The sequence below is a fragment of the Salvelinus fontinalis genome, chromosome 33 (assembly GCF_029448725.1).
Source record: "Salvelinus fontinalis isolate EN_2023a chromosome 33, ASM2944872v1, whole genome shotgun sequence".
Classification (NCBI taxonomy): domain Eukaryota; kingdom Metazoa; phylum Chordata; class Actinopteri; order Salmoniformes; family Salmonidae; genus Salvelinus; species Salvelinus fontinalis.
The window spans coordinates 40,251,961-40,279,761 of NC_074697.1; the positions used below are offsets into that span (position 1 = coordinate 40,251,961).

At 42.5% G+C, this 27,801-nt stretch overlaps 3 protein-coding genes across 5 annotated transcripts; 2 read left to right on the top strand and 1 right to left on the bottom strand.

Moving 5' to 3' along the window:
- Window positions 1-383: 383 nt before the first annotated feature.
- Window positions 384-10,522, top strand: LOC129832236 (A-kinase anchor protein 12-like). The gene is made up of 3 exons (XM_055896155.1): window positions 384-588; window positions 7,044-8,963; window positions 9,971-10,522. The coding sequence occupies exons 2-3, from the start codon at window positions 7,235-7,237 to the stop codon at window positions 9,991-9,993; spliced, it is 1,752 nt and encodes a 583-aa protein (XP_055752130.1). The 5' UTR covers window positions 384-588; window positions 7,044-7,234; the 3' UTR covers window positions 9,994-10,522.
- zgc:162698 (Transmembrane protein 87A-like) lies at window positions 10,335-22,123 on the bottom strand. Of its 3 annotated transcripts, none has more exons than XM_055896145.1 (21): window positions 21,896-22,123; window positions 21,242-21,314; window positions 20,828-20,919; window positions 20,448-20,567; window positions 19,836-19,892; window positions 19,662-19,718; window positions 19,402-19,488; window positions 17,406-17,544; window positions 17,245-17,306; window positions 16,883-17,066; window positions 16,498-16,597; window positions 16,244-16,337; window positions 15,920-15,993; window positions 14,593-14,699; window positions 14,397-14,455; window positions 13,840-13,943; window positions 13,338-13,411; window positions 12,994-13,052; window positions 12,820-12,872; window positions 12,539-12,569; window positions 10,335-12,201 (listed from the first exon to the last, which is right to left on the bottom strand). In XM_055896145.1, exons 1-21 carry the CDS (start codon window positions 22,106-22,108, stop codon window positions 12,160-12,162), a joined length of 1,881 nt encoding a protein of 626 aa, XP_055752120.1. In that variant the 5' UTR covers window positions 22,109-22,123; the 3' UTR covers window positions 10,335-12,159. The 3 variants fall into 3 exon arrangements, with proteins under 3 accessions (XP_055752120.1, XP_055752119.1, XP_055752118.1); XM_055896144.1 differs by lacking the exon at window positions 15,920-15,993 and adding an exon at window positions 15,467-15,537 and having other exon boundaries at window positions 17,406-17,547; XM_055896143.1 differs by having other exon boundaries at window positions 17,406-17,547; window positions 21,896-22,120.
- A 332-nt stretch (window positions 22,124-22,455) lies between these two features.
- LOC129832252 (calpain small subunit 1-like) lies at window positions 22,456-27,016 on the top strand. The gene is made up of 11 exons (XM_055896180.1): window positions 22,456-22,611; window positions 22,919-22,990; window positions 23,210-23,246; window positions 23,447-23,539; window positions 25,016-25,073; window positions 25,394-25,458; window positions 25,560-25,628; window positions 25,903-25,981; window positions 26,156-26,272; window positions 26,378-26,436; window positions 26,577-27,016. The coding sequence occupies exons 2-11, from the start codon at window positions 22,944-22,946 to the stop codon at window positions 26,601-26,603; spliced, it is 651 nt and encodes a 216-aa protein (XP_055752155.1). The 5' UTR covers window positions 22,456-22,611; window positions 22,919-22,943; the 3' UTR covers window positions 26,604-27,016.
- The last annotated feature ends 785 nt before the right edge of the window (window positions 27,017-27,801 follow it).

The following is a 27,801-nucleotide window of genomic DNA, read 5'->3' on the forward strand; positions in this document are numbered from 1 at the left end:
GTGTGGAATCAAGAGGTGGTTTCCAGGAGAGAATAAAAGATGCTGTAATAGAAGGGATTTTCCTCTATGTATTTCATTGGTGGCGGACATTGTGTTAGATTAAATACATTGGCATTTCAATGGACAGTCAATTGGTGGACAGTCCTGGTGTCAATTCTTCTTCATGTGCTTGAAAGGTCATTGTTGCCAAGTCACATGAGTTCAAGACAACGATTCAAAGCAACGGGCTTTAAATCGCACCGTTTTACACAAATCAAATGCAAGTGGCTCTGAGCTCTGACTGGGCAAATTACTGAGGGAAACAATTTCCGACCCGTACTCTAACCCTCTTAGTGGTGGGGGTGGGGTGATATCCATGGTTGCTAAGGGCAACGGGGTGAGATAGATGGTGTGCATTTGCGGAGCCGCAGCTGCGCGTCTGTTAATACCAACGCGACCCTCACGTCCCCGCGCAATTCTCAACACTGGGTTGGCTGCTTCAAGGCATGAGGATGCGAGCGGGGATTTAGTTTCAGTGTCTTTTACCGTCTGGAGCAGTTTATTACATTTCTCCCGCACACAGAAACGGATTTAGACACACGAAACAAGGTTTGTAGATATTATTCGTATTTTTCATGTATCCATTATATTGTTTGTTAAACGCGGTATTAAATGCATATAATGATTAACTCCTGTAATTTCCATTTACCGTTTAATTAACCTTTATAGTCATACAATATGGCTATTGTTAATGAAACTCTTGGATGGGGAGCTCATCTTGGTTTTTGTTGGAGGATCTCAACGTTAAGGGACTGTGAACAGGCTGTTGATGGCTGATACGTGCTCGCTCTACGCATATCAACTCTGGGTACATACGATAGCCTACATAAATTAAATGTTTTTTTTTCTGGCATTGCTTTGTTTCGATAACCATTTGTTTGGGAAGACAATTGTGCGTTCAAAAACAATGTAATTTGGTGCCTGAGTCCCTGAGGCTCCTCATTCAATCAACTTCCACGCCATTCGCTAGACTGCCCCCTCACACATTATAAGACAGACTGCCCCCTCACACATTATAATTAAACGCATTCAAGTGTGAATTTAAACGGGGCCAAGTAAGACCTCAATTCCAACATACAAATGTAATCTCTCATGAGAGAGAAAAACTGGCGCTTGGGATGGAGGTTTCGAGAATGTGTAGTCTAGTCTATCAGCTTCACCACAACAGACAAGCGCTGCATTTGTTGGGAATTTGGCGCTTGAGTTGTTTTCCTCTGAGGATTTCATATTATATTAATCACGTCTGTGTTTCTTCAAGAATTCTCTGATTGTAATATCGCTTCATTCATCGAAAAGATGGCTATAAATCATTTCTTTCTCGACATGACTTTTGCCTATGATGATGGATTTACGCGTTATAACGCGGCCCAGCTTTCTCAATAGGCAAGCCCATCTATTGTTCGGAATGCGTCTTGGCAGCAATTTGGAAACCATTTATGTTGTTGTGGTTTAATTAACAGGTTGAATTCCCTTACATAGGCTATATAGCTCAAACATTTCGAGAGGAAACTATCAGTAAAAACATTTCGATAGACGCTTATTTTAGGCTAGCCTACACAAAATGGGGGGTGGGGGGATTTGTGAATCACGTTAGCAATGCAAATGAGCGTTTGAAAAGGACGGGCACCTGCTGTCTCGAGCATTTGCATTGGCTTTTTCACCAGTTGGTCGTGAACAACATTAGCGTGATTAACAATAGTGGAATCGGTGGTTCGCCTTCAAAATAAAAGTCCCCCAATTGAAACGTATTCCAGTTCAACTACATACATAGCCGTGGGAAGTAGACTTGGAAAGTCATCTCCCAAGTTAGTTTATTATGCGCAATACGAGCTAATATTTGTGTGAACTCTACATGGGTGTCACTGAGTAGGCTGATACCCCATTTCATGGGTACACAATCCATATGTTAGGCTGTAGAGTGCATTATGAATATTCAATACGCATAATAAACTAGTTAAATAACGTTTTTTTTTTAAATAGTAGGGGATTTTCCACAGTCAAAGTCCCGCAATAAGAGCTAATATGCTAATATGTATGTAAACTCTACAAGAGTTATGTTCTGTGGGTGTCACTGAGTAGGCAGATACCCCTTTTCATGGATGCACAATCCATAGGTTGTACAGTACAGTGTATATGGCGGTCGTGCCATTTAAGATGAAGGAGGATGCTTTTTTTTGTAGCATGGCCTTATTTATATTACAGCATATTGGATAACTGTCATTCATATTCCATTCACCCAGCTAGCTCAATGTAACATCGATAGGTCTAGCCTACTACATGATCAACTTTTCCATGTACCCATCATGAGGTTGCTACAACCTAGCCTATGAATGAAAGTTTACAATGTAGTTGCACATCTAGCTGATCTAGGGTGTAATCAATAGTCCAACAGTTGCAAATTAGTTTCTATTGGACAAATTCAGATATGTTTTTCCCGGTTTCCTTCCATTTGCTTCTGTTGAAGAAAATTTTTTCAACAGAAAATGCAGAATGAATATACCCTTGATCACACGCAAACACAGATCACTTTCAGAGAAGCGACATCAAAACATCATGATTACTTTGCTCGCTGTATACGGTTCCTTCGGAAAGTATTTAGACCCCTTGACTTTTTACACATTTGGTTACATTACAGCCTTATTCTAAAATTGGTTAAATATTATTTTTTTTCAGCAATCTGCACACACGATTTTTTGGGAAATGTATTAAAAATAAAAAACAAATACGTTATTTACTTAAGTATTCAGACCCTTTGCTATGAGACTCGAAATTGATCTCAGGTTGTTTCCATTGATCATCCTTGAGATGTTTCTACAACTTCATTGGAGTCCACCTGTGGTAAATTCAATTGATTGGACATGATTTGGAAAGGCACACACCTGTCTATATAAGGTCCCACAGTTGACCGTGCATGTCAGAGCAAAAACCAAGCCATGAGGTCTAAGGGATTGTCCGTAGAGCTCCGAGACAGGATTGTGTCGAGGCACAGATCTGGGGAAGGGTACCAAAAAAAGTATGCATCTTTGAAGGTCCCCAAGAATACAGTGGCCTCCATCGTTCTTAAACGGAAGAAGCTTGGAACTACCAAGACTCTTCCTGGAGCGGGCCGCCCGGCCAAACTGAGCAATCGGGGGAGAAGGGCCTTGGTCAGGAAGGTGACCAAGAACCCAATGGTCACTCTGACAGAGCTCTACAGCAATCCACCAATCAGGCCTTTATGGTAGAGTGACCAGACGGAAGCCACTCCTCAGTAAAAGGTACATGACAGCCCACTTGGAGTTTGCCAAAAGGCACCTAAAGACTCAGACCATGAGAAACAAGATTTTATGCTCTGATGAAACAGAGATTGAACTCTTTGGCATGAATGCAAAGCGTCACGTCTGGAGGAAACCAGGCACCATCCCTACGGTGAAGCATGGTGGTGGCAGCATCTTGCTGTGGGGATGTTTTTCAGTGGCAGAAACTGGGAGACTAGTCAGGATCGAGTCAAAGATGAATGGAGCAAAGTAAGGAGAGATCCTTGATGAAAACCTGCTCCAGAGCACTCAGGACTTCAGACTGGGGCGAAGGTTCACCTTCCAACAGGACAACAAACCTAAGCACATAGCCAAGACAAAGCAGGAGTGGCTTCGGGACAGGTCTGAATGTCCTTGAGGGGCCCAGACTTGAACCCGATCGAACATCTCTGGAGAGACCTGAAAATAGCTGTGCAGCAATGATCCCGATCCAACCTGACAGAGCTTGAGAGGATCTGCAGAGAGGAATGGGAGAAACTCCCCAAATACAGGTGTGCCAAGCTTGTAGCGTCATACCCAAGAAGACTCAAGGCTGTAATTGCTGCCAAAGATACTTCAACAAAGTACTGAGTAAAGGGTCTAAATACTAATGTGATATTTCTTTTTTTTATTTCTTTTTTTATACATTTGCAAAAATTTCTAAAAGCCTGATTTTGCTTTGTCGTTATGGGGTATTGTGTGTAGATTGATGAGGGAAAAAAGTTTTTAATAGATTTTAGAATAAGGCTGTAATGTACCAAATGTGGAAAAGGTCAAGGGGTCTGAATACTTTCCCAATGCACTGTATATAGTTCCTTCTGACAACTATCTACACACTCTCCTCCTCACCTTTTCCTTTAATTGTAGACTTCAGTGCACAACAAATCAGCTGTCTTTGACCAGGCGAGAAAACCTTTCCAAGCCAAACCTTCATATCATGACTGCTAACCGCTACACACAGTCTACATCGTTGTCACCATATTAGCTAACATGTAGTCAGCATAGCTACGAGAACTAACGTGTTTGTAAACCTGCTACAATCATGCAGTACAGTGTACAGTCATTAAGCAGTTTAGCAGTTACACCGGCGGGCCTGGTGGCAATAAATTAATTAAACCAAAAGCTTACCTTGACTTGGAAGAGTTTCAGTGTTGGATAGCCATGGCCAGCTAGCTAACATAGCATCCCTCTCTGTTTGAGCCAGGTTTTGAGTAGGTTAAACTTGCTAGCTGTATTCACTAGCTAAGTGAAAGTTGAAAAACTACAACCAAATGTAGCTTGCTAGCTCCCTCTCTTGCTCTCTCTCTCTCTCTCACTGGCTTCTCCTTAATTTTGGAATCATTTAATTTGTTCAAAACTATTCAATTATTGTCTTTCTCTCCCTTTGAGTCAACTACACACCACATTTTATGCACTGCAGTGCTAGCTAGCTGTAGCTTATGCTTCCAATACTAGATTCATTCTCTGATCCTTTGATTAGGTGGACAACATGTCAGTTCATGCTGCAAGAGCTCTGATAGGTTAGAGGACGTCCTCCGGAAGTTGTCATAATTACTGTGTAAGTCTATGGAAGGGGGTGAGAACCGTCAGCCTCCTAGGTTTTGTATTGAAGTCAATGTACCAGGTGGAGGACAGAAGCTAGCTGTCCTCCGGCTACACAATGGCACTACCCTACAGAGTGCTGCTTTTCTACTTTGGAACTTCATTGTAAAATTGTGTTTTAGTCAATTATTTGGTGACGTGAATATATGTAGTGTTGTTTTATCTAAAAATCTTAACTTTTTTCACAATAAAAAAAAAAATGAAATGTACTGAGAAGGATGGTTCTCCCCTTCCTCCTCTAAGGTGGAAAAAGTACTCAGTTGTCAAACTTGAGTAAAATTCCTTATATTAAGGAAACCATTCGGCACATTTTTTTTTAAATTAACGGACAGACAAGGGCTTAAACACCCAGACATAATTTACAATCACAGTATTTGTATTTAGTGTGTCCGCCAGATCGGAGGCAGTATGGATGACAACACGTAAAATAGTAAAGTAAAGTATAAATACCCCCCAAATTACTTAAGTAGTAGTTCAAATATTTTTTTTCTTACGTACTTTACACCACTGTTATAAGTAGGCTATGCAGTGCAATTTCAATATATATATTCTTTTTTTTGGGGGGGGGGGGGGCTGCAAATTAATAATTGCATTTTTGTTTACTTTGTATAACAACATTCCTAAAAAATAAAAACATTATCTAGTCCAACTGTGGAATGGTTCCACGTTTTTTTTATCCCTTTGCTTCATTTTCAATGGGGGACTTTTATTTTGAATGGTAACCGCCGATGCCACAATTGTTGCTCACGTTACACTGGTGGCACCCCCATCCCTCATTAGAATGATCTTCTATTTCGGCAGCGCATGATTGGAGCTCACAGCTAAACTCAATCGCAGCTTCTAAACCCCCTCGCGCTCACTGCTGGTTTAACGTAACAAAGGGGGAAGAGTGCTCAGATGAAAACGGGACAAAAAGGCTAAAGCGCGCGATTGTCCTTGTGGCAGGACATGTAAGCGTGGTCTCCACTCCCTCCACAGACGCTCGTTCTTTTTCACGCAGTAGTATCCTAACTCGGAAATCCGATTAAAATGTGTTATTGGCATCGTGCTCCTCTCAAAATACAAGACAGTTGTATTACAATGTATGTTACTATACTCATTTTACGTCACATGCATCCACAGGGTCCGTTTTATTAATCGAATATTCCAAAGTATGTGACTAGTTTACATCAGAAGGTGCCCCTCTGGTGTTTTAGATTGGAGACTAAATAGATTCGTTCAAATTCTCAGCTGGATGATTTAGAGAAATCTGTACTAATCTATAAAAATAGTATAACCATGGGTGACATAGCTACGTTACAAAATAACCCACTGCCGACTGGAAAACAAGGTCAGCACACCACAGCACATGATGGGAGATAAAGGGGTTGTCTGTGGTTGAAAGGGGGGAGGGGGGACGGGACGGGACTCAAGTCTATAGAAAATCATGGCCAGAGAAAATAGGGCATTTCTTACTTTCTGTTTTGCCTATAACCTTTACTGATGTTGTGATGCAATTATAAACAATTTCCCTGATAAACATTATCACGGTGGCTTTTTATGTCTATAAATGTTAAAAGTATTGTGTAGATTTTTGTAAAATAAAATACAAGAAATCCAAGCTCTTTTTCTTTGTCATTGTCCTTTATGGAGATTTGCTTTAGATGTTCTATTTTTCACTCACCTCTGCTGTCATTGCACATTATTGTTCAACCTTACTAGGATGTCCGCTTGTTTTTCCTGGATACTAAAGCCCAGACATAAACTCTTCAAATAACCACAGATCCTATTTTCTAAACAGCAATGCTCTCTAGCATCTAGGTGACAGGAGTCAGACCCTTGTGGCAACATGAGATTATCTGGAGCATGTTATGCCATGTGTTTATTTCCCTATGACTGCACTGGGCCACACATGTCATTTCCTCATTCTTCAAAATGGCCATCACCCCTCACATAGCATTTGTCACGTTACATTATGTTGGTTTGTGCTTGGATGCATTGGCTTTAAAACCATTTGAGCAGGCCTTTGCTGTTGTAGAGATGCACTGTGTATTACATCAGCTCTGTCTGGAGTATCCAAGACTTAGTAATGGACTGTCTGTGTTGTTGATTTATACATTTAATCCCTTCTCATTTCATTTACACCAGGTTCGTGGCCCTCATTCTCACTACAGAATATGATGCAGAGGCCCTCCTCTCCAAAGGGAAGTTGGATGGGAATACTGCCATACATGTCAGCTCGTGATCAATGAACTCAGTCCATTCAATCACAAAAGGAACTAACCTGAACTACTGAAGAAAAAGAGGGGATATAACAACACAGACATCTTTTTGCGGATATGGCGGCGACAGATGCATGTTCAGCGCCTGTACAGGAAGATGGCACCACCACCACCAAGTCTAAAACAGAGGTGGAGCCCACAAACTCAGAGACTGTCATGGAGGCTGTCACGGAGGCTGTCACGTCTCCACCCGAAGAGGCACATCCTGCCGGAGAGACCAAACAGAGCACAGAGCAGCCTGCCGATGGCAAAGCTAAACAGGCCTCTGAGAATATTTTCTCTTCCTTCCTGAATAAGAGTGGACTGGGAAAAGTCATGGGAGGGAAGAAGAAGAAGGAGCAGAGCACAGAGGCTGTGGAGGCTAATGGAGAGGGCAACACAGAGCAGAAAAAGGCCTCTGACCAAGCAGAGGAGCCGGCAGCCAATGGCACAGAGGCAGCGGCTGAGGACCAGGCCATTGAGAAAGCTCCGGAGAACCAGGTGAAGGTCCGATCCAAATCCTTGGACAGGTTAGAGGACCCTGAGGCCCTCAATGCCACAGTGGATCAACTGGAAGATGCCCCGGCAGCAGAAGGGTCAGAGAAGCCTGCCTCCAGTGCAACGACCAAACACATTAAACGCTGGCATTCCTTTAAGAAGCTTATGGCCCAGAAGAGTCACAAGAAGAGCACAGAAGAGTCTAAGGAGGCTGAAGGTAGCGAGGGTGCGTCTGGGGGCACTCCTGGCGACACAAGTACACTGGACTCCAAGGCTTCAGAATCCAGTGGCCAGAAACGGTGGAAACTGAAAAGGTCATGGACATTCCAGGGGCTGAAAAGAGACCCGTCAGTCGTAGGCATCAGCAAAGCAGCCGCTACGGGTGAGAAGGCGGAAGGTGAGGAAAATGCCACAGAGAACGATGAAGCGGCTGCGCCTGAAACAGATGAAGCCAAGGCACAGGTAGACGGAAAAACACAGGAAAAGACAAACACAGATGGAGAGGAGGAAAAGGGAGCCACCGCCGCCCCACACAAATCAATGAACCAACACGCAGATGAGATTTGGACCTCCTTCAAGAAACGTGTGATCCCCAAGTCCAAGCGGTCAGCAGACACGGTGGCTGCCAGCGGGGAGGAGGAAGGTGCTGCCGCATCTGAACCGGCCGAGCAGACGGAAGAGGCAGGCAAAGAGCAGGCCAAGTCGGCCAAGGCCAAGCGAACACACTTCAACCGCGCCGTTTCGCTGAAAAACTTCATCATGCGAAAGGGGAAGAGCACCAGCGTGGACCAGGGAGACGGCGCTCCGAAGGAGGGTAAGGAGGCGGCAGATGGGGAGGCGAAGGACACAGAGGACGCGGCTGCCCCAGCTGGCACGTGTGACAGTCAGCAGGCGGCAGACGGGGAGGCGAAAGACACAGAGGACGCGGCTGGCACGTCTGACAGTCAGCAGGGAGAAGCTGACGCTGCCCAGGGCGAGAGCAACGACAAAGGAGAGGCTCAGGTGGCCAATGAGCACACAGTCGCCGATGAAGAGGCAAAGGAGCCCGCAACGAGCACACCGTCTGGTCCTGAGCCAGAGAAGGCCAACTCAGCTGAGCCCGCAGCACCGGCAGAGCCTGCGGCAGAAGTGAAAACCAACGGTGAGAATGGTTGCTCGAACGGCACGCCCGAAGAAGACGCCACACACAATCATGAAACGACCCTGAAAAAGGACGGACCAACAGACGAGGCCAAACAAGAAAACACCAACTCGTCGATGGACACCAAGATCCTGAACCTCGGCACAGGAATTGCAGTAGCCCAAAGCGGTGAGTTTGCAGCAGAAATAGACTGTGGTGATGATCTCCAGCAAAATGGAGCTAACATGATGACAGAGGGCAAATTAGAACTAGGGACTAGCTTTGAGTTAGAGGCCGGGGGGGAGGGACATTCTCAAAATGGAGGGTCCCATTCTCAGTCAGGGGAGACCAACGCTGAGCCACATGACCAAGAGGAAGCGCGGAAGAGGATGCTCTATGAGGCTGCTGCATCCATCATACAGACAGTTATGTCAGCGGCCACTGAACAGTTAGAAAATGAGACAAACTTCCTGGACAATGGTCTAACGTGTTCTCATTCTGCCAATAATGGGAATTACCCCAGATTTCGTCATTGAGCTTTTACTCATTGAGCAGGGTTCCCCCCCAGTTATGGTGCTGGGTGAAGCTTTAGGTGGAAGCGTAGTGTAGTTATGTGATACTGAAATCCATTCACCTACTTTGATGCAACACGCTGAAATCCCTTTAAGGACACTCAACGCTGCAGTAGGTAACATGAAGCATGTAAATAGTCAGCAAAAGAACCACTGAACTTAAGGATTACTCATAGGTATCCATGTCACAGCACACAATAGAACGGTCACTGTGTATAACAAGGCCTCTTCAATATTGTAGGGAAAGCGGGTCAACTGACATCAATAATGTTTTGTCAATCAAAGGATTAGTAGTAAAAAAAAAAGTGTCACTTGGGCTGTCCAGGAACAAGATTAAGCACCTTTCTCCCTGAGGTACCAGTTTATCAATGAAAGTAGTTTTTACCTCACATGTTTGATTCACAGTTTTCAGTCAGGGACCATGTCTACAATATTGTTATTTACCCTATGGAGTAAGTAGAATATGCTGTGAATCTGTGTCCAATAGTCTTGAGTAATGCTAACACTTAAAACCTAAGATTATCTGTCAGCACCTTGTCTGCTACTAATTAAACGTTTTCTTTGAATGTTATGATTTAAATATATATTTTAATATATTCAATCTTTTCTGTTATCATTCACCAGAAAAAAAGGCGGGAAACGTGTGACGACACACAAAGAGGATTAGATCTGCATGGGATTCGTTCAGCGAGGAGCTTTGATTCCCCCCCCCTCCCTCCCTCCCCCCCCCCAAAACCGGAATAATCACATGTTTACGCCACAATTCACCATGGTGAGAGCGATGCTATCCATATAGATGAAAAAATACTCCAAAGCAATAATTCAGTCATCAATCAGTGCAGTTCTTGCTTACCATTCCATTATCAATGTAAATGTTTTGCTTGTCCTCTACTAGTGAGATTTTATATTGTCAAAAAAAGGAAAACGTTACATCCTTGTCAAATGTTAATCTCTATGATCTCTCATTCCAGAATAAAAAAAGACTTAGTTTTATATCAATTGCCATTTTATTTGTAGTTTTGTCAATAGATATTTCAAAGTGCACCCGAGAACACATTTGAAATGATTGCCCTACAGACTGCCCCCCAATGTGGATTAATGAAGTAATGTGTTCTAATCTCTTTCTGTGTCAATGTTTTTAGACTGTTGTGTACATGAATAAACCACCATAAAATATTGTTTTGTTTTTCTAAACACATCTTCTCACTGTAACGCAGATTGATCTGCCGTATTGATATGTTTCGTTGATCAATGATGTCACATGTTCGCTAGCAAATTGTCAAAAACTAGAACAATAAAGATGAAAATCGAACAACTAAAGAACCTTAATTGTGGAGGCTATTTATGCATAGAATGTTGATGTACAATAAATGGCTGCTTATATATACTTAGGAAGGCATTATGGAAATGCTATTGGTCATTCATCTCTATGATAATCCTACATCCTTTTACCTAATAGCAGATTTGTACATGATGTATTAGCTGGAGTACTTCAATTTCACATTGAATAGCGTCAAGTGATGTGCTCCCTCAGAGTAAATGACTTGTTTCAGAAAGTCATGTCTGCTATAGTCTGTCACTGCCCTGGCAGTTGAGGGACATGTCTGTTACCGTTCTGTAAATGCACTCGATACAGCACTATCCCTTTAAATCACCACCATACTGTTCTGGCAAAACTACATCTCTGGGATTAAGTTATTAGAGAGATGACAGACAGAGCATATTATAAACAGATATTCATCCAAGATAATAGCTACATGTTATGTCACGTTATTGGCTAGCTAAACATACACGGAATGTGCATAAAATGATAACCTGCAGTGACAGACAAAATACAGGGTGGCATCATTGAGATGTTACCCACAAGCCACAGCCATCCAAGGAATGTAGACCTCATTCACCTAAAGGTGTTCATGACATGGATCATTACATAGTCATTACATTCCTGTTCTGCCAAATGGCAAATCAATCAATCAGGACAAATAAAGGTGATATTGTTGTTTTCGTATGCGTGTTAGCGGTTCATTTATTAACAAACAAAAGCTCACAATATGACTTAAAGGTATTTTTGGCAATATAACAACTAATACAAAGTGGCAGCTGTAAGAAAAACACCATCATTATTGGATGTGTTGACCAGATAGTTGGTTGTTATCAGTGGGAACAGACACCATAAAACAGTCCTGCGGTGATGTTGCTCTGCCCTCAGGCAAGTCACTGTGTATTGACTATGTCTGGAGAATTACACCCGCTTAGATAACAGTCACTAAAAGGCTGCTGTGTGAGAAACAGAACAGTGAGATGTCACTACTGGCCATTTTTGTAGAAGAACGAAAGAAAAGGGTGAACCGGGGACTGTAGTGCAGTGAGTGTGTATAACAGTGAGAGAGAGAGAGAGAAAGAGATAGACAGACAGTCAGAGAGATCAAAAGAAGGAGTGTGTGTGGGGAGAGTTGTAAGGGAGTGTGTGTATGACTGTGCTGCATATTGGAGAAAGAACATTGCGGAAATCACATTTAAATCACATTCTGCACTTTAGCTATGTAAACAGTGAAAGGCAAGATACCATTTGTAGTAAAGAATCTCGGGGGGGGAAAAATAATTCAAACACATATCCATGAAAATATAAATAAAAAGGCATACAAAAAAAGAAAAGTAGTCTGCTCATTACGTCATAGTTTATCCCATCGTATTTACAACCGCTGCTTACAAAGCTCATAAGGAAGGGATAACAATATCCTTCATACACAGACGTAGGGTTGTCCAACGTGCTGCACTGTCTCTGTCTGCAGTACGCATCGTCTCCCTTGCGTCTATTCCATTTTGGACATCTCAAATTTGGTTGTTATGGTCTCCTGTGGGGGAAATAACGGCATAGTTGGAATGACTTTCCAAAAGGGACATGAGTGTTATCTTGTCATCTTCTCTAAAATATGAAATAATAATAATCAGATAATATCCCTTGCATCGACACTAATACTAGCTTTATTTGATGTGGGGGGTGAAGAAAAAGCAAGACAGGAAAAGCTCCACCAAAACACCACCCTTCCGCAACCTCTCATTGTTCAAGCCAGAAAGAAACCAGGGTGGAGGTATAAACAGGCTGATGTAAACATGACGAGCTACTGCTCTTTAATAAGCATGGAGCTGGCACCCCCTGCAGTTCACGCCAGGAATAACACTGTGTCTTACCTCATCAGAGTCCAGTAGAGGTGGGAGTGCACTGGGACAGAAAGGAAAACACGTTCGATTCATTTACAACGTCTTCTCATCAGATAATCAACTATCCTTTCGGTGCTTGTTTCACACGTCGTCATAGAAGGTAAACTGATTTCAGAACTTGAGAGTTCCAATGTCCTTACTATGTAATAACCACCATGTAATACATTTCTAGTCAAAAGTGATTATAATATCACTGTCAATAATGGTTAATGTTACTAACATTTCTGCAACCTCAATTTGTTTGCACTTACACATCTGCCATTGAAGAGGGGATATTCTCTTCGACCCATTTCAGATCCTCATCCTGGGGGAGGGGAAAAACGCATTTCCTATCACCAAGACAACTTTCTCTGAGCCATAAAATGTTGTTTATATCCTATATTCTTAGCATGGGTGGTACCCTGTGGTATGGAGAAGGCCCTTACCACTTTTGGCTTGGCTGTTCCATTTGCCTCGGACTTCAGACCCCTCATCTTCACCCCCTCTGGAAGTACACAAAATTAGGACAGGATCAGAATCCCAGATTACTGTTGCTGAGTCACATTGCGTTCTATCCAAAATGGCTGCTGGGAGAGAGAACCAAGGTACATTCATCCCATAGACTATCAATACACTATGGAAGTGTCTCAACTAGGCCAAAGAGCTCTAGCTAAGTATCAAGCCATAGAGTATGATACTGTATTTCCGCCTCCAATGAACCCTACGCAGTATCAACTCGTGTTCCTATGAGTGAAATACCAAAACAGCCTAATACAGCAGTGACCCTTACCAAATGTATCGGTCATCAGCTGTTCCTTTTCCTCGTCGTCACTCTCATCGTCCACTAGGGGGCTGAAGGCATATCTAAGGGGAACAGGACATGACATCACAGATCAGGGGCATGATCAACAGGACACAACGTTGTTGGAACGTTCAGATAGCATATTTCTATGTAGAACAAACATTCTTCTCGGACATACAGAAGGAGGAATCACGTTGGCTCTATTCATGGGATTCCATTTGGCAACGTTCGACAACATGGTCCACTTGGGCTCAACTCCATCTCAATTCATTCCAGTTGATTTGGACATCGGATTTCTCCATACGAGTGCAATTTTATGTCCTGAATCGAACCTAACTTTGCCACAGATGTCTCTGGTGACATACTGAAGGATCCTAGCCAGTGCCTCAATCCTTAGATTCGAAATCAAACACGACTTTGGTTTGTGACAGGGTTGAGAGGGTTTTGGCCGTGTGTTGATTTGTTGAACTGTTTAGCTGTGACCTCTAACCTCTGGTTGTTGGCCGAAGGCCTCCACAGGAACATGATGACCAGAAGGATGGTGGAGAAGAGGAACCGCCAGAAGGCATCTTCTATCCACAGCTCCTTCCAGTCCTAGAGAGATAAGCAGAGAGAGTGAATAAGAGACAGGAAGAGAAAGATGATCTTCCGAATGCCAAATACCAGTTCACTAGAGGTCAACTGTGTGTATGTACGCTAGCCTCTCGGATTTGCCATCAACTCGCTAAAGGGGGCAGGATTTGGTCTACCAACGAGGTCCAGAGGGCCGCACAGAAAATTGGTTCCATTTCCTCGCCGTCAAAATGTGCGAGAAAATATCCTTTTCGATGCTCCCTGACTGTCTAGCTTTCATTTCAGTGATTGTTAGCGAGCTGGACAAACTCAAGAAACTTTATGAATGTAGGTCATTATCCTTTCTACCCAGTTTCGATTTTGGTTTTAGCCATTTTTAAGTATATTTAGTTTGATTACTACGCGGGCTGGATGCGGGCCGTAGGTCGGACACCCGTGGCTTATTAAGTAACGTAGTAAACAAACACTACTCACCGACTGGCACTTTGAAAACTTGAAGGTCTTTGTCGTCCAGATAATGAAAATGACTGAGGCTGCAGAGTAAAACAGTGACAGGCCAAATATATTAGTGAATGCTTGTGATCGTGGGCACACCAGGGTGTATATTACATGATGCATGAAATGTCTCTGTTAAGTGGTTGCAGTAGCACAGCCGCAAACAGCTCCTTACCAATAACGGCGAATATGAGGGTGTTGGTAAAGTGGCGATACAAGGAGAGCTTGACCACATTTCTTCGAAGGCGAAGGAGCTTCATGGTCTGGGCCAGGCTGATAAAGATGTGATTGGCTGTCAAGGACTCCAACATAACCCCAGGACACACCCCACTAACAAACAGCCCACCTTTGAAATACAATTCTCAACAGAAACAGTTTACCCAATAATACCAGTCTTCTTCCATTGACTGTCAACATAACCAACACAGAAGAGTTTGCCTACCATGTCAACTGAGCTGATATACCCTAACGTAACCCCAAGCTAATCAGGTTGTAAGAGTGTAAGTGTCTGAGGGTAGTCAGCCATTATCTCATTACTCAGGAGGAGTTGAGCTCCCCTCTGCCCCCTATAGCCAGGTTAAGCACAGCTGGAAAACATAGTATGGTCTTAGTCATCACTATACTAACTGGTTTTCTGGCTAACTAACTGAATCCACTAAAATACTGTTCTGTCAAACTGCAGGAGAAAATGATCGTTGGTGAGAATAAAATAATGCATTTTGTCAAAAGTCAGCAGTGCCTCCGAGCTCTTCTAAATGAAGTTATTGATAGCCTTGATATAAGTGGCCCTGTAATTAAAAATGTAATTAATCCATGCGACTACGGCTCCCTCTGATGTCTAAATTAGTCTTTGTGAGACGGAGCATATTTTCTGGAAATATTCCCTTCTGGGTTATCCCCTTCTTTGATACAAAAGGCAGACGAAAATAGGAAAAGGGTTAACACCAACTACCACCAAGGCACTGGCACACACAGGGATTACAAGAAGTGAGAGTGCTGGGAGAGGAAGGCAGAGGGGGAGAGTTGTGCAGAGAGGTACAGTACAGGATATCCACCAGCAGAGGGTAGTGTCGAGCACAGCCAAAGGAGTGGCAGCCAGCAGCACCACATCATCTTCAGCCTGAAAACACACAGCGGGGCAGCAGGAAAGGAGGGAGTGACAGAGGGAGGGATCACCATCACATACTCTTCAGGCAGCCATGCAGATAGATAAACACCAAAAGGTGTAGAACCAAACTGCCGCTCAAAGAGGGTTGGAATAAAACTGGTATGATCAACTATGAGAGACACTGGTAAAAGGGAGGCGGATACCGGAGTAAGCTTTAGAAACACACCTCAATACAAGCATGCCCAGAGAAAGGAGGGGGAAAAATAGTCTGTGAAAAAAAGAGCTCTTAAAATACTGACAGACTAACTACATACAGTGACTACTAGACTAACTAGCTGACTGGCAGACAGGCAGACTGACGGCCTCCGGTAATGGCTGACCACTCCAAAAGGATATCCACCACACAACGCACGAGTCAGTGAACGCCAGAACAATGTCACACAGTAGTCTGCTACTGCCCACTTGACCCTGTGAGAAAGACAGGCAAACACTGACTGTGGAATGACAATACTACTACACACACAAGATTCCTGGCATCCTTTGACCAAAGACGAAGATATTCAACAAAAGGGAATCATGGCATTGTTTGGTTTAGCTCCATATCAAAAACTTACCAACATGGTTGAAGAGTCTAGTTACAGCTAGTGCAGGTGGACTATATATTTTGGGGGAATACTGAGGTAGCATATTGATCAGAAAGTAGAGAGACCAGACTTACCGAATTGACCCTCAGGATTCCCTCGACAACGGAGAATATAAGGTAGAGCAGTCCCACCCCAACCACCCTGTGTAACAATGCACCAAGCCTTGGCCTAGGGAGAGAGAACGAGAGAGACAGGCAGGCAGACAGAGAGAGAGAGCGAGAGACAGACAGACATAGACAGCGAGAGAGAAAGAGACGGAGAGAGAATTGGCAATAGAGTTTAACACTCTCCATTGTCTTCTTGACCTGTTATGAAGGGACTGACTCACTTGACAATTCCATAACCAAGACTGGCGATGATGACGAGCACACGGGCCAGGGTCCTCTTCACTGCTGATAGGACCTCCGCAAACACTACTGCCCCCTGGACTGTTGGGAAGACACAGAACACAAATAATGCTTATTAACAGAGTACAACAGCACTTTTAGCAACACACTAGGATCTACTGCGTCTTACCCAATTCCAACCATGCCCACCAGGAGGATTTAGCTAGAGAACCATAGATGTGTGCTTAGGTGTGTCCATGAAAAATGTGCACTTAAACCACACATAGACTCCCTTAAAAAGCCCAGTACAGACAAATGTTTTTTTTCTACCCGTACAGAAAAACCACATGGGTTTTTCTGTACGGGTGTGTCTCTCCGCCTCCTGACCTGAGAGGCCGTCGTAGCGGATGCTCTGGAACTCGGCGTAGTACACGGCCTTCTCCAGCATGCCCAGGAAGATGACCCCGCCGATCCAGAACTGGATCCTGAGCAGCTCTCTCCAGTAGCAGGCTGACAGGCCCAACCACAGAAGGCCCAGCAACACATAGATGACACACATCACCATGTAGAACTGCAAAAGGGACAGTTAGTTGAGCTGGCAAGGAACTAGAGAGTCTGTACTGTCTGATAAGCTATGTCCTACAGGCACACAGCTTAGATGCTATGTGTATGTATCATACTACATGTAATGAAGCTGTAATGTAGAGTGTTTTCCATGTAGACAACTTATCGTGGCAGAATTGACTTACGATCATAAGAGGCCATTCCGAAGCTGAGATGTAGTCATGGGGTCCTTTCATACTGACTTGCACTGCAGGGGGTGAAGAACATAACAGAAATATTAGCCTATTAGCTAATGTAGTTTTAATGTATTGGACTCAGGATTCATGTGAGTGGTGGAGATCCTTACGTTGGATGTTCCGGTTCTGTGTTGGGACAGAGTCGGTGGTGGCGCTGCTCTTCTGCTTGATCTCTTGGATGTGGACGATGAACATATAAGGGCCATCATCCCATGTCTGGGCCACTGCATCAAAGTTCTGGGATGCAAACTGCTGAGGGCCCAAAAACGTGACACTTTTTTTTTTTTGCACTGAAACATGCAAAAAAAAAATCCCTGCTCGGGGGAAATGCTGGATTTAACTAATTAAACAACAAAGAATATGATCTACATGATCAGTCTCTGTGTGTAATTTTTTTTTTTTTAAGTGGTTTTAATGTGAACCGAACTCACAGCTAAAAAAATGTAAAGAAAGCAATCCAATGTTATTTTGTTGCCTAGACTTTACTGCAAATGACACTCAAGTCTTGAGAAAAAACAATACACTAATATTGCAGTTAGCCATGACAGCCTTTATAATAGAACGCTTGTGACCACACATCTAAATATTACACTTGGGGAAAAAACATCTTAAAGTAGAAATAGAATGAAACAAACAGGCATTCTATTTTTGCTCTATTATAGTGGCCACTATAGACATCGATCAAGTGCACAAGGCTACATGTGTGCAAAAGTGAGATTTACTGAGTAAAAAAAAAGTTGAATCCCCCCTCCCACTCACACACACACACACACTGTCATGTTCAACACAACAAAAACAAAATATTTGGGCTACACTGCATATTATTACATTGTACACTTTCTGCCTGTGGACATGTGTTCTACAATGTGCCAGCAAAAGTGAGAAAGAGTGTGGTGTTCCTTTCACATATAGTGGCATCCAGCTTAAGCCAGGACCAGCTCCAGCTACACTTGATCCCTGAATCCACTTGTCTAACAAGCAACGCCTCATTTACACCTAATTTTCTCATTCTGAAAAGTATCCACATTCTGTAGAGGTAAAACATTAGTTAATAGATAGTGGTTAGTTCGTTAGCTAGTTACTAGCTGACATTTCACACATATGCCAGGGTCCAGTAAGCAACTAACGCGTTACAACTTGAGGAAAGGTAAGGAGTCGTATACCAGTTAATACTACAGCGAATTGGTTAGGGTACTAATGTTAGCTCGTCTGATGTTGTAATGTTAACTAGCTAACGTTAGTTGTCTGACTTGATTAGCAAGCACATTTTCACACCATAAACTCAATTTTGATCAGATAAGTTGGCTAATGTTGCTCAACATTTCTCTGGCTAGCTAACGGAGAATTCGATCCAGCTAGCAAGATACTTAACAATGCTAAAGTTAATACTTGTTCCACCACACTTTCTCCCTCACCTCAAACTTTCCAAATGCCAGTTGTGTTTCAGTTACAGCTCATGAAGTACGCTTCATCACCTTCTCACCCCCGTCTCCGTGGCCAGGCTTCTCACCTAAAGTTACCTCTTCGTTATCGTTCAGGGGACGCGCTGCTCTAACTTGCAAACTGACTTTCCAGAGTGTGCCCTGATGCTGTAACTAGCAAATTGGCTGTCTCTTCTTTCTTCAGTCGGGTGCTGCGCTGCATTCTGTTGTTATGTGAACGATTGGCTGAGCCTTGGATACAGCCAGTATTGCTCCAAACGAGCATCACTCGTTCTCTTACAGCCAGTAGTGATCCAACCCCCCCAAAATGTTATCATCGGATCTACACGAACCACGTAAATCACATATTTTGGATTCAAAACTGCGAATTTCGCCGAAAGGTGACTAGTTTGCATCACTGAAAGTGGTGCTGGGGAGTTTAGGAGCATAGAGTTACATTATAGGATCTCTATGTCTTGGAGAAACAGGCAGATGAGTCAAAGAACATTAGGAAATGGCTAGCTGAACAAATGTTTTCCCAGCGGTACAAGAAATGAAGAAAGACATTGAAATAAAGTGTGTTAGTGTATCAATATCCAGGCACACTGTTTGTTTAGCCAACAGGTATGAAAGCCATACAGATCTTAATTCTGGCATGGCTCTTAAGGGACAAGGAAACACTCACCACTTCTTTCTTTGCAGCGGGGGCTGGGGCTTTCCCTGTGGCCACAGTTGCCTCTGCTTTGACTGGGGCATTTTTCTCAGCAAGTGCCTAAAAGAGATCAAATATAGTGGTTCACCTGATTTCCCCGATATGGAGGCCTTTTGCTTGGCTGAGGAATCACAGCACCCACTTGCCTTATTCAAATGCATCTACAGTACATTTTCATACATTTTGTATTTATTTGATTATGATATCAGATCGTGTTTGAATTGTGGATTTACCTCCTTTGGATCCTCATTGCTCCTTTTCCTCATCGCTTGGTCCTTGTCAGTGACAGGCTAAAACAGGGGGATACAGAGAGTCATTCAAATGACACCTTGGTGAATTACTGTCTTACTATATGCACCTGCATGCTCTATTTGTATGCGAAACCTGTCTTGCTTTAGCCCACTGACCTGTTCATGAACTGGCTCAGTAAGCCTAGTCGGCTCCTCAAATTTGTTGAGAGAGAACTGTTACAGAAAACAAAGCAGAGTAGCAACCATTAGACAATGATACGCCATGAACACCTCCATAATATAGCCTCGCCATGAGCTGCATTGTGTACGAACATACTTACTCAGAATTACAAACACTTCCTAATGATCAGTTACAAGCTGCTATATTCAGGTCACACTTTAGTGAACAAACAAACTCAGGAAGACAACATGAAAGAGTGAGGTGGAACATATAATGAGGTTGTGGTATTTGCAGTATGCTTTTTCCCGCACTTTATTTCACTGTACTGATTCCACTGGTTCTACCTGCCATTTAATAGGAAGTTAGCTACTAGCGAAGTGATTTTATTTAGAAACAAAGAAGTAATGCATAGGTCATGAATGTGTTATTAATCTCACAAAACCAGCCGTGTAGCTCTGAATATTGCATTATGTGGCATTGCTGTAGAGTCTGCCTTTACTGTGTAAATAAAATGTTACCATGTAATTGCCAGGATATTTCTGTAAGGTACTGTAAAATAAAGTGCCACCATGCTTTCTTATGAGACCCTCCATTGCCACATACTGTACCTCAATGTGGGTCATGGTCTGTTTGCACTCAATGGCAGGGTACTGGTGGAACACATAGAACCCACTTCCTCCTTCCTGTTTCACATCTGTCGTCCTGAAGTAGCTACCTGCCTTCAGAGGCTGTAAATCACACAGGTATGATAAACTTAATAAGTATTTCACAAACCACACTGTCTATGCAGTCATAAAACAAATCATAAAACATGAATGACACCGCGCCCCCCCTATCGAGACACTATTGCCGGTTGTTAAATTGAGAACATGAAACTAGCTGAAAAAAGGAAAAGCTGGAGAGTTTATGGAATACAACAAGTACAGTTAGTCCAGCTTGAAATAGCCCATTCAGAGTGCAGTTAGTTTTAAATGAGAGAGGAACTCACGTCGAGACCGAACACCTCGTCGAAGCAGCGGGAGCTCCTTAGGTACCAGGAGATGTTGAGTTTTACCGGAGGTTCACAGTGTTCCGTCAACCCTGAAACAGTAGACACATCTTATGAAAACAACTTGGAGCTCTCTCCAGATCTGTTCCTGTCTGTGGGCCAGAGTCATGGCCAGAGGCTATTACTTCCTCCTCCGACAGGTTTTCCCATGCTCTTACTGTATACACAACAAAGTAGCGTATTGTATACAGTAATGCTATCATACAAATATCCTGCATTGACAGAATACCATCCTACAATACTAGTCAGAGGAAGGGCTATCATGTTCCTGCAATATGATATTCTATAAGGTTCAGTAAATATCTGAGTTTTATCCTAACTTGCAGAACATAAGAGAGGTTATAGCCTACTTACATTTCAGCTGAATGCCAGTATTGTTAAACATTGTCTTGGTGAAAAGGAAAAAGCTCTGCTTCTTTGTAGTTTCCTGTAACACAAGCGGTGACAAAATGTCAAACATCTGAGTACTGCAATAGATTGACAACATTTAGATAGTCAATATTCTGATTTAAAAAACTGTTGGGTTTTAAATGATCTGAACAAAATAGCTGAATAGTTTATTAAGATATGTAGGTAGGCGTGATGGTGAGCCAATATGTAATATTTGCCAAGGGGCAGGTAGTCTATGAATCAATGGATCGGATCACTTATTAATACTTGTATTGACTAGTTCTAAACAACACCATATTGACTAACACCGATAAGGTAAAATAATACGGATAATTTGGCCGGCCTAATCGAGTGAGAATGATACAATGTTACATTGTTTATAATACAGTGGAAGCGGTTACAATGTTATATTGTTGTAATCGCCAGAACGGTGCATGGTACGTAAAACTGAGGCAAGTGTTGTCTCAATTCCTTCGGAAGATTGCGACAGTATATCAACTGTTTAATCAATAGTTTAATCTGGCTGAACTAAACAATGTTCTTAACAAGATATCATAGCGTATCTAGGCTACCGATAATGCTTTGATAGCATGATACTATACACACAAGACAACTTACACTGTTGGCGTTCAAGGTCCATTTACCCGGCTCTGACACTGCATTTAACGGGCGTGTTAAGTGAATACAAATTAATAAGAATAGCACTTTTGTTAAATCCCATGTCAATAACCCTGTTTTCATGGCGCTCGCCATTTGTACCAGGAAGCAGCCACACGACAACTTCGCTCCTGCTCCTGCTTCCTGATTCGGTCCTTGGTCTGACATAACCATGTAGGCGGTCTTCCGTTGACACCAAACGGAAAAACACAGTGTAGATTTTTTTTCAAACGTTTCCCCTCGTTTCAGACATCTACATTGCATGGAAAAATTCCATTCTAGCTAACATTTAATATGTCATGAAATCCTACATGAAAAATGTTTGTAAAACAGCATCAGTTAACGCACTGAACATTAGGCCGATGTACCCTCATTTCATCATTATGTTAAATCTACGTGAATCAAACATAATAAAAGTGTCCTTAAAATGTTCAGAATAAGTCTCATCCGTAATATCATCAATGGGGAAATGACAGTCATTCGTTTATCGCACTACGGGTTGTAGGACCCAGAGTCATTCCCGACCTGTCTCTCCCTATGGTGCGCACTTCTCTACTGGGCAGGGGTGTGGAGTTCTGATAAATTGACAAATAACTCCTTGCAAAACAGTTTTTTTGTACCCAATAGGAGTGCCATCACGTCAGTCTTTGTCGACTTCAGCGAAGCATTTGGTCCCTGTAAGTATTCTTCTCAATTTAAGGCAATCAGATTTCCTTCATTCGTTTATCTGACTGTTTCACGTTGGTTTGTTTTGTCTTCTTCGTCACTTTTGACATCTGCTGCAGAGGTTATAATGTTTGTGCTGCTTGCCAATGCAGGCCAGTGAGAAAAGTTTTCAGAGGGAGCACCAAAACCAATAGTACATTTATTTCAGCCGGACATACTGTATTATAGCTTGCTTTCTCTGTGGTCGCCTTTTTGTTTAATCGATCAGATGTTTGATGATCGAACTCTTATAATTTTTTGCTTTCTTGACTTTTGTAGATTTTCCCCGCTGTCCCCCATCAAGATGTTTCTGGCTAAAAAACTCATTGGTGGCATCCTGGATGTTGTGAGGTAGGCACAGCAGGTTCTGTTAGCACGAACAAAACTCCTTTTGACACACACACACACACACACACACACACACACACACACACACACACACACACACCAACACACACCAACACACACACACACACACACACACACACAGAGAGTCAGCATACTGACTTCATTCATGACTTTGCACACAGTTTCTATGAAATAGAAATAGGTCCTTGTATTCTCCAACAGCAACATCGACCCCAGTCAGTTTGTGCCATCAGATCCTGTGAGTAAAACCTTTAGCACCTATTTTCTTTCATAACAAGTTCAGAGCATCCATACTCTTATGAACATTTTAGAAGTAAAACACTACTCTTTTGGACAAATTAGCCACAGCTCTTGGTGTGTGTTGTCTTGCATGCCAGACTGCAGTGAAGAGGGATGTGTGTTAGTGCCAACAGAACTTGGTCTGTGTTTGTGTCCTAGCCCCCACCACGCAGACCTCTGGCCTACGCGGAGCAGAATGAAAATGACGAGGAGAGACAGTTTCGCAAGGTGTTCCAGCAACTCGCTGGGGATGTAAGTACTTATTGTTTTTCAACATATGCCCTCCTACTACTCTCATATCTATTCACCTCTGAACCTACTGTCCTTTCCTATCCTGTTCAGAGAAGAGGCCAGATAAGTCAAGTCAACAATGCTTCTCATGCTTGATTCTAACTATGAGTCATTGAGACATATTCATCTCAGACTTTTGTCCATCAAATACAGTGCTATACGTGTGTCATTGTATAATTAGGCCTCTTGTTGAATGTTTTAAAGAGGCTGTTTCATTATGTGGATATCTACAAGGACAACACACAGTTGTTAAAATAATTTACATTAACTCACTGTTAGTGGTTTAGTGTAATAGAGTGCAGAACAACAACCAGTGGAAATGAAGTTACCGTATTGTTTGTGGTGTATTATCTTTTGAAGTAGGCACAGACAAATATCCATGGCATGGATGGTATTTAATTTATTGGCTGATGGTACACTGGCACAATCAGGGAAACTCTGTATCCCAGTTAAGTCTTGTTTGCATTCCAAACCCTTCCATTCACCCAGCTTCATCTGGAGCCAGTCTTCAGAATGTGATTCATCCATCTATCCAGACATGGTGAAGTTGAGGCTTCAAATGTGCTGTCTGTCATGCACTGCTGCCAACCAATAGAAGCATTTTGGAAGAGTACAGTAAAGAGCTCCGGTTGGCTTAAATCATTGATTCCACCCCATTGGTTATGGTGATTTAAGTCCAGGGCTCCACAGACACGCCCCTTCTCTACAGCTATACTCACAATGATTCACTGTTGTTGGATCAGGCAGTGGTGGAGTTTTGATGACAACCCAAACCTGGTTTATTCCACGGACAGGAAGCGGGACTGGTTCCTCCTCTATGTGCCTCCTACCATTGTCTGACAGGGCAGCTCTTCTGCCTGGTTAGTTTTGTGTGGGTGGTGGGGTGTAGATTGTGTGAATCATAGATAGGGGTGGTACATGTTCTACTGGTACGGTCAGCTCGTAAAAATTGACTTTTTAAATGAATGACTAGCCGACTTCTTTGAGGCCTTACTCATAAAGGGGAGGGAACACAAGATGCATATGGAATGAAACCTAAAGACATACTGTACCTGCTGCAAATGTATCTGCCAAAGTTTTGAAGTTATTACCATCACTTTGGTTGTTCTGATATGTCACGTAAACACACAAATACACAGAGAACTATGTATTTGGTCCATGATTGTACACATAAAACACCTGTGGAAATGACTTATCATTTATTACTTCATGATAAAAATCTGTCGTTCTGCCCCTCAACAAGGCAGTTAACCCACTGTTCCTAGGCCGTCATCGTAAATAAGAATTTGTTCTTAACTGACTTGCCTAGTTAAATAAAGGTTAAATAAATAAAAAAGTTGTTTCAGTGTCCTTTTTGTGAGCGGAGTTGTGACCCAAATACATGTAGGCATATACAGTGTATGAAGATTTAATTGTGTATCTATCTGTGTTTTATAGGACATGGAGGTGAGCCCCACTGAACTGATGAACATCCTCAACAGGATCATTGGCAAATGTGAGTCCTATTCTTACACAAACACCGTGCTTGTGTCTACAGTATACTTGTCATTGCATTCTTTTTATAGTATTTATACCTCTGTGTGCATGTACCTTTTGTTTGACAGCATGTCTATGCATTCCTTTTTGTATCTATGTGCTCTCTGTACACACACACACACACACACACACACACACACACACACACACACACACACACATGTTTTACTCGTATCTAGATTCCTCTTGCACACATAATGGAGTCTAAGCACAAGACTGGTTCCATGGAATGGTTTACGTTGTTCTATTGAAGCAGTGGTCTGTCTGTGTTCATTTCAGGTCGTGACCTGAAGACTGACGGCTTTAGCATCGAGTCATGCAGGGGCATGGTGGCTGTCATGGACGTATCCTTCCACATCAGTGTTTGTATTAGGATGGAGGACTATACTACACTATACTATCAGAGTAGTTGATATTAGGTTTTACCTTAACCCTGAGCACACAGAGCGACAGCACAGGAAAGCTAGGTTTCCATGAGTTCAAGTTTTTATGGAACAACATCAAGAAATGGCAGGTGAGTTTCAGTTCTCTTGTTCCATTTTTCACAATCGGCACTGTATCAACAATTGTGTTAAATCATGGGCATTTTTGTGAAACGTTTGCCTTGAACTACACATGATTTACATGTATTTGCAAGGCATTCATATAACATCCCATACAACTTACAATAGTCCTCTTACTCCACTACTGTAAGAATGTTGTTTATAAATGTCATGTTAATACACTCTTAATAAAAGGTGCTGCCAACTTTGACCTCTCGGTGTAACCTTATTTCCGCTCTGTTGCAGGGCATCTACATATCAAATGACGCAGACTGCTCAGGGATCATCTCCTCACGAGAGCTGTCCGCTGCCTTCAAATCTGCATGTGGGCTTAGAAATCATGACAACCGGGAACATAGAATTGCATATTTCTTTATCATAAGGGCTTTATAACAGCGTCATAACAGTGACAACAAACAGCTGATGAAAGCTATCTTTTCCCCCTGCATATATGTGTTTGGTCTCATTGGTTTTTCTCTCCTGTTATGTCCGTGTGCAGGTTTCCCTCTCAACGACCAGCTCTTCCAGTTGATCGTTCGCAGGTACAGTGACGAACAGGGCAACATGGACTTTGACAACTTCATTGGGTGCCTGGTCAGACTGGACGCCATGTGTCGTAAGTGAATCCTCAACATTCCCCTGCTCAGGCCAATTATGTTCTTGATTTCAGACTATTTACTTTTCATTACCCTTCAGTAATAGTGTTTTTGTGCATTTTCAGGAGCCTTCAAGACTCTGGACAAAGATGATAATGGAAGGATCAAAGTCAACATCCAGGAGGTAAATTAGTTTTCACTATTTCCTCTATATTTAAACGGGTTTAGGGTTTAGGGACCATTTTTAAGTTTAATGACTGGATATAGGCACTGAAATTAAACCTAAATAACCACACCTCTTATTGTATTTTGCTTTCTCTGCAGTGGCTTCAGTTGACCATGCACTCATAAAGCATCAGGGAAAGCCTACAAAAAGGCTGCGTTCATCTCTCTCTCTCTCGTTTTAAGATTTTTATTTCAAAGTACCATTGTTATTGTTTGCAGACATTCATACGTCGGTCAGTCATGAATGTTAATTAAATTCATCACTAGATGGCAGCATTTGCAGCAACACCGGGAAAGCACCAATCTACTTTCTCTCCATTAGGCCAAATGAAAAAAAGATAGAAAGGGAGTTCAGTTTTGTGTTTTCCTTTTTTTCTGGCAACACATTTTTGGTCAAACATTCCATACTGCTATGTAATATATACATTCTAGTGCTTAATAAAGGGCCAATATTACGCAATACTTACAGCCGTCTCATTACCATTTCTACATTTTCTGCCTTTGCTCATTAAAGAATTGGCCTCTCGTGTTTACTTTAATCTTTTTGTTGTATTGTGGTTATTTGGCTGACTTTTGAAAACCAAGTCAATAATAAAGTTGATTGTTATTCAGTTATCAAGGACAACAACCACCCGAGCCACTGCCTGTTCTCTCCGCTACCACCCAGAAGGCGAGGTCAGTACAGGTGCATCAAAGCTGGGACTGAAAAACAGCTTCTATCAAGGTCATCAGACTGTTAAACAGCCATCACTAACACAGAGAGGCTGCTGCCTACATACAGACTCGAAATCATTGGCCACTTTAATAAATGTATCACTAACTTTAATAATGTTTACATATGTTGCATCACTGATCTCATATGTATATACTGTATTTTATTGCATCTTGCCTATGCCGCTCTATCTTTGCACATCCAAATATTTATATATTCTTATTCCATTCTTTTACTTAGATTTGTGTTTATTAGGTAGTTGTTATGGAATTGTTAGATTACATGTTAGATATTGCTGCACTGTCAGAACTAGAAGCACAAGCATTTCGCTACACTCGCAATAACATCTGCTAACCACGTGTATGTGACCAATACATTTTTTGTTATTCATCAGCACCACTCTTGACTTCCACCTCTGCCGACTAATAGCCTATTGTTGGCTGCCTATTAACTTTATTTGGGAAAAAGGAGAAGCACAGTGAACAGCGACTGATGATGTGAGAGCAACGAGAGAGCCGCTGTTCAAGGATAGGGCCACGAATTGGGTGAGCAGATGGTGATCGGGGCATGTCATCGACTGGGGACAGAGTGGACCTTGAAAGACCATAAATC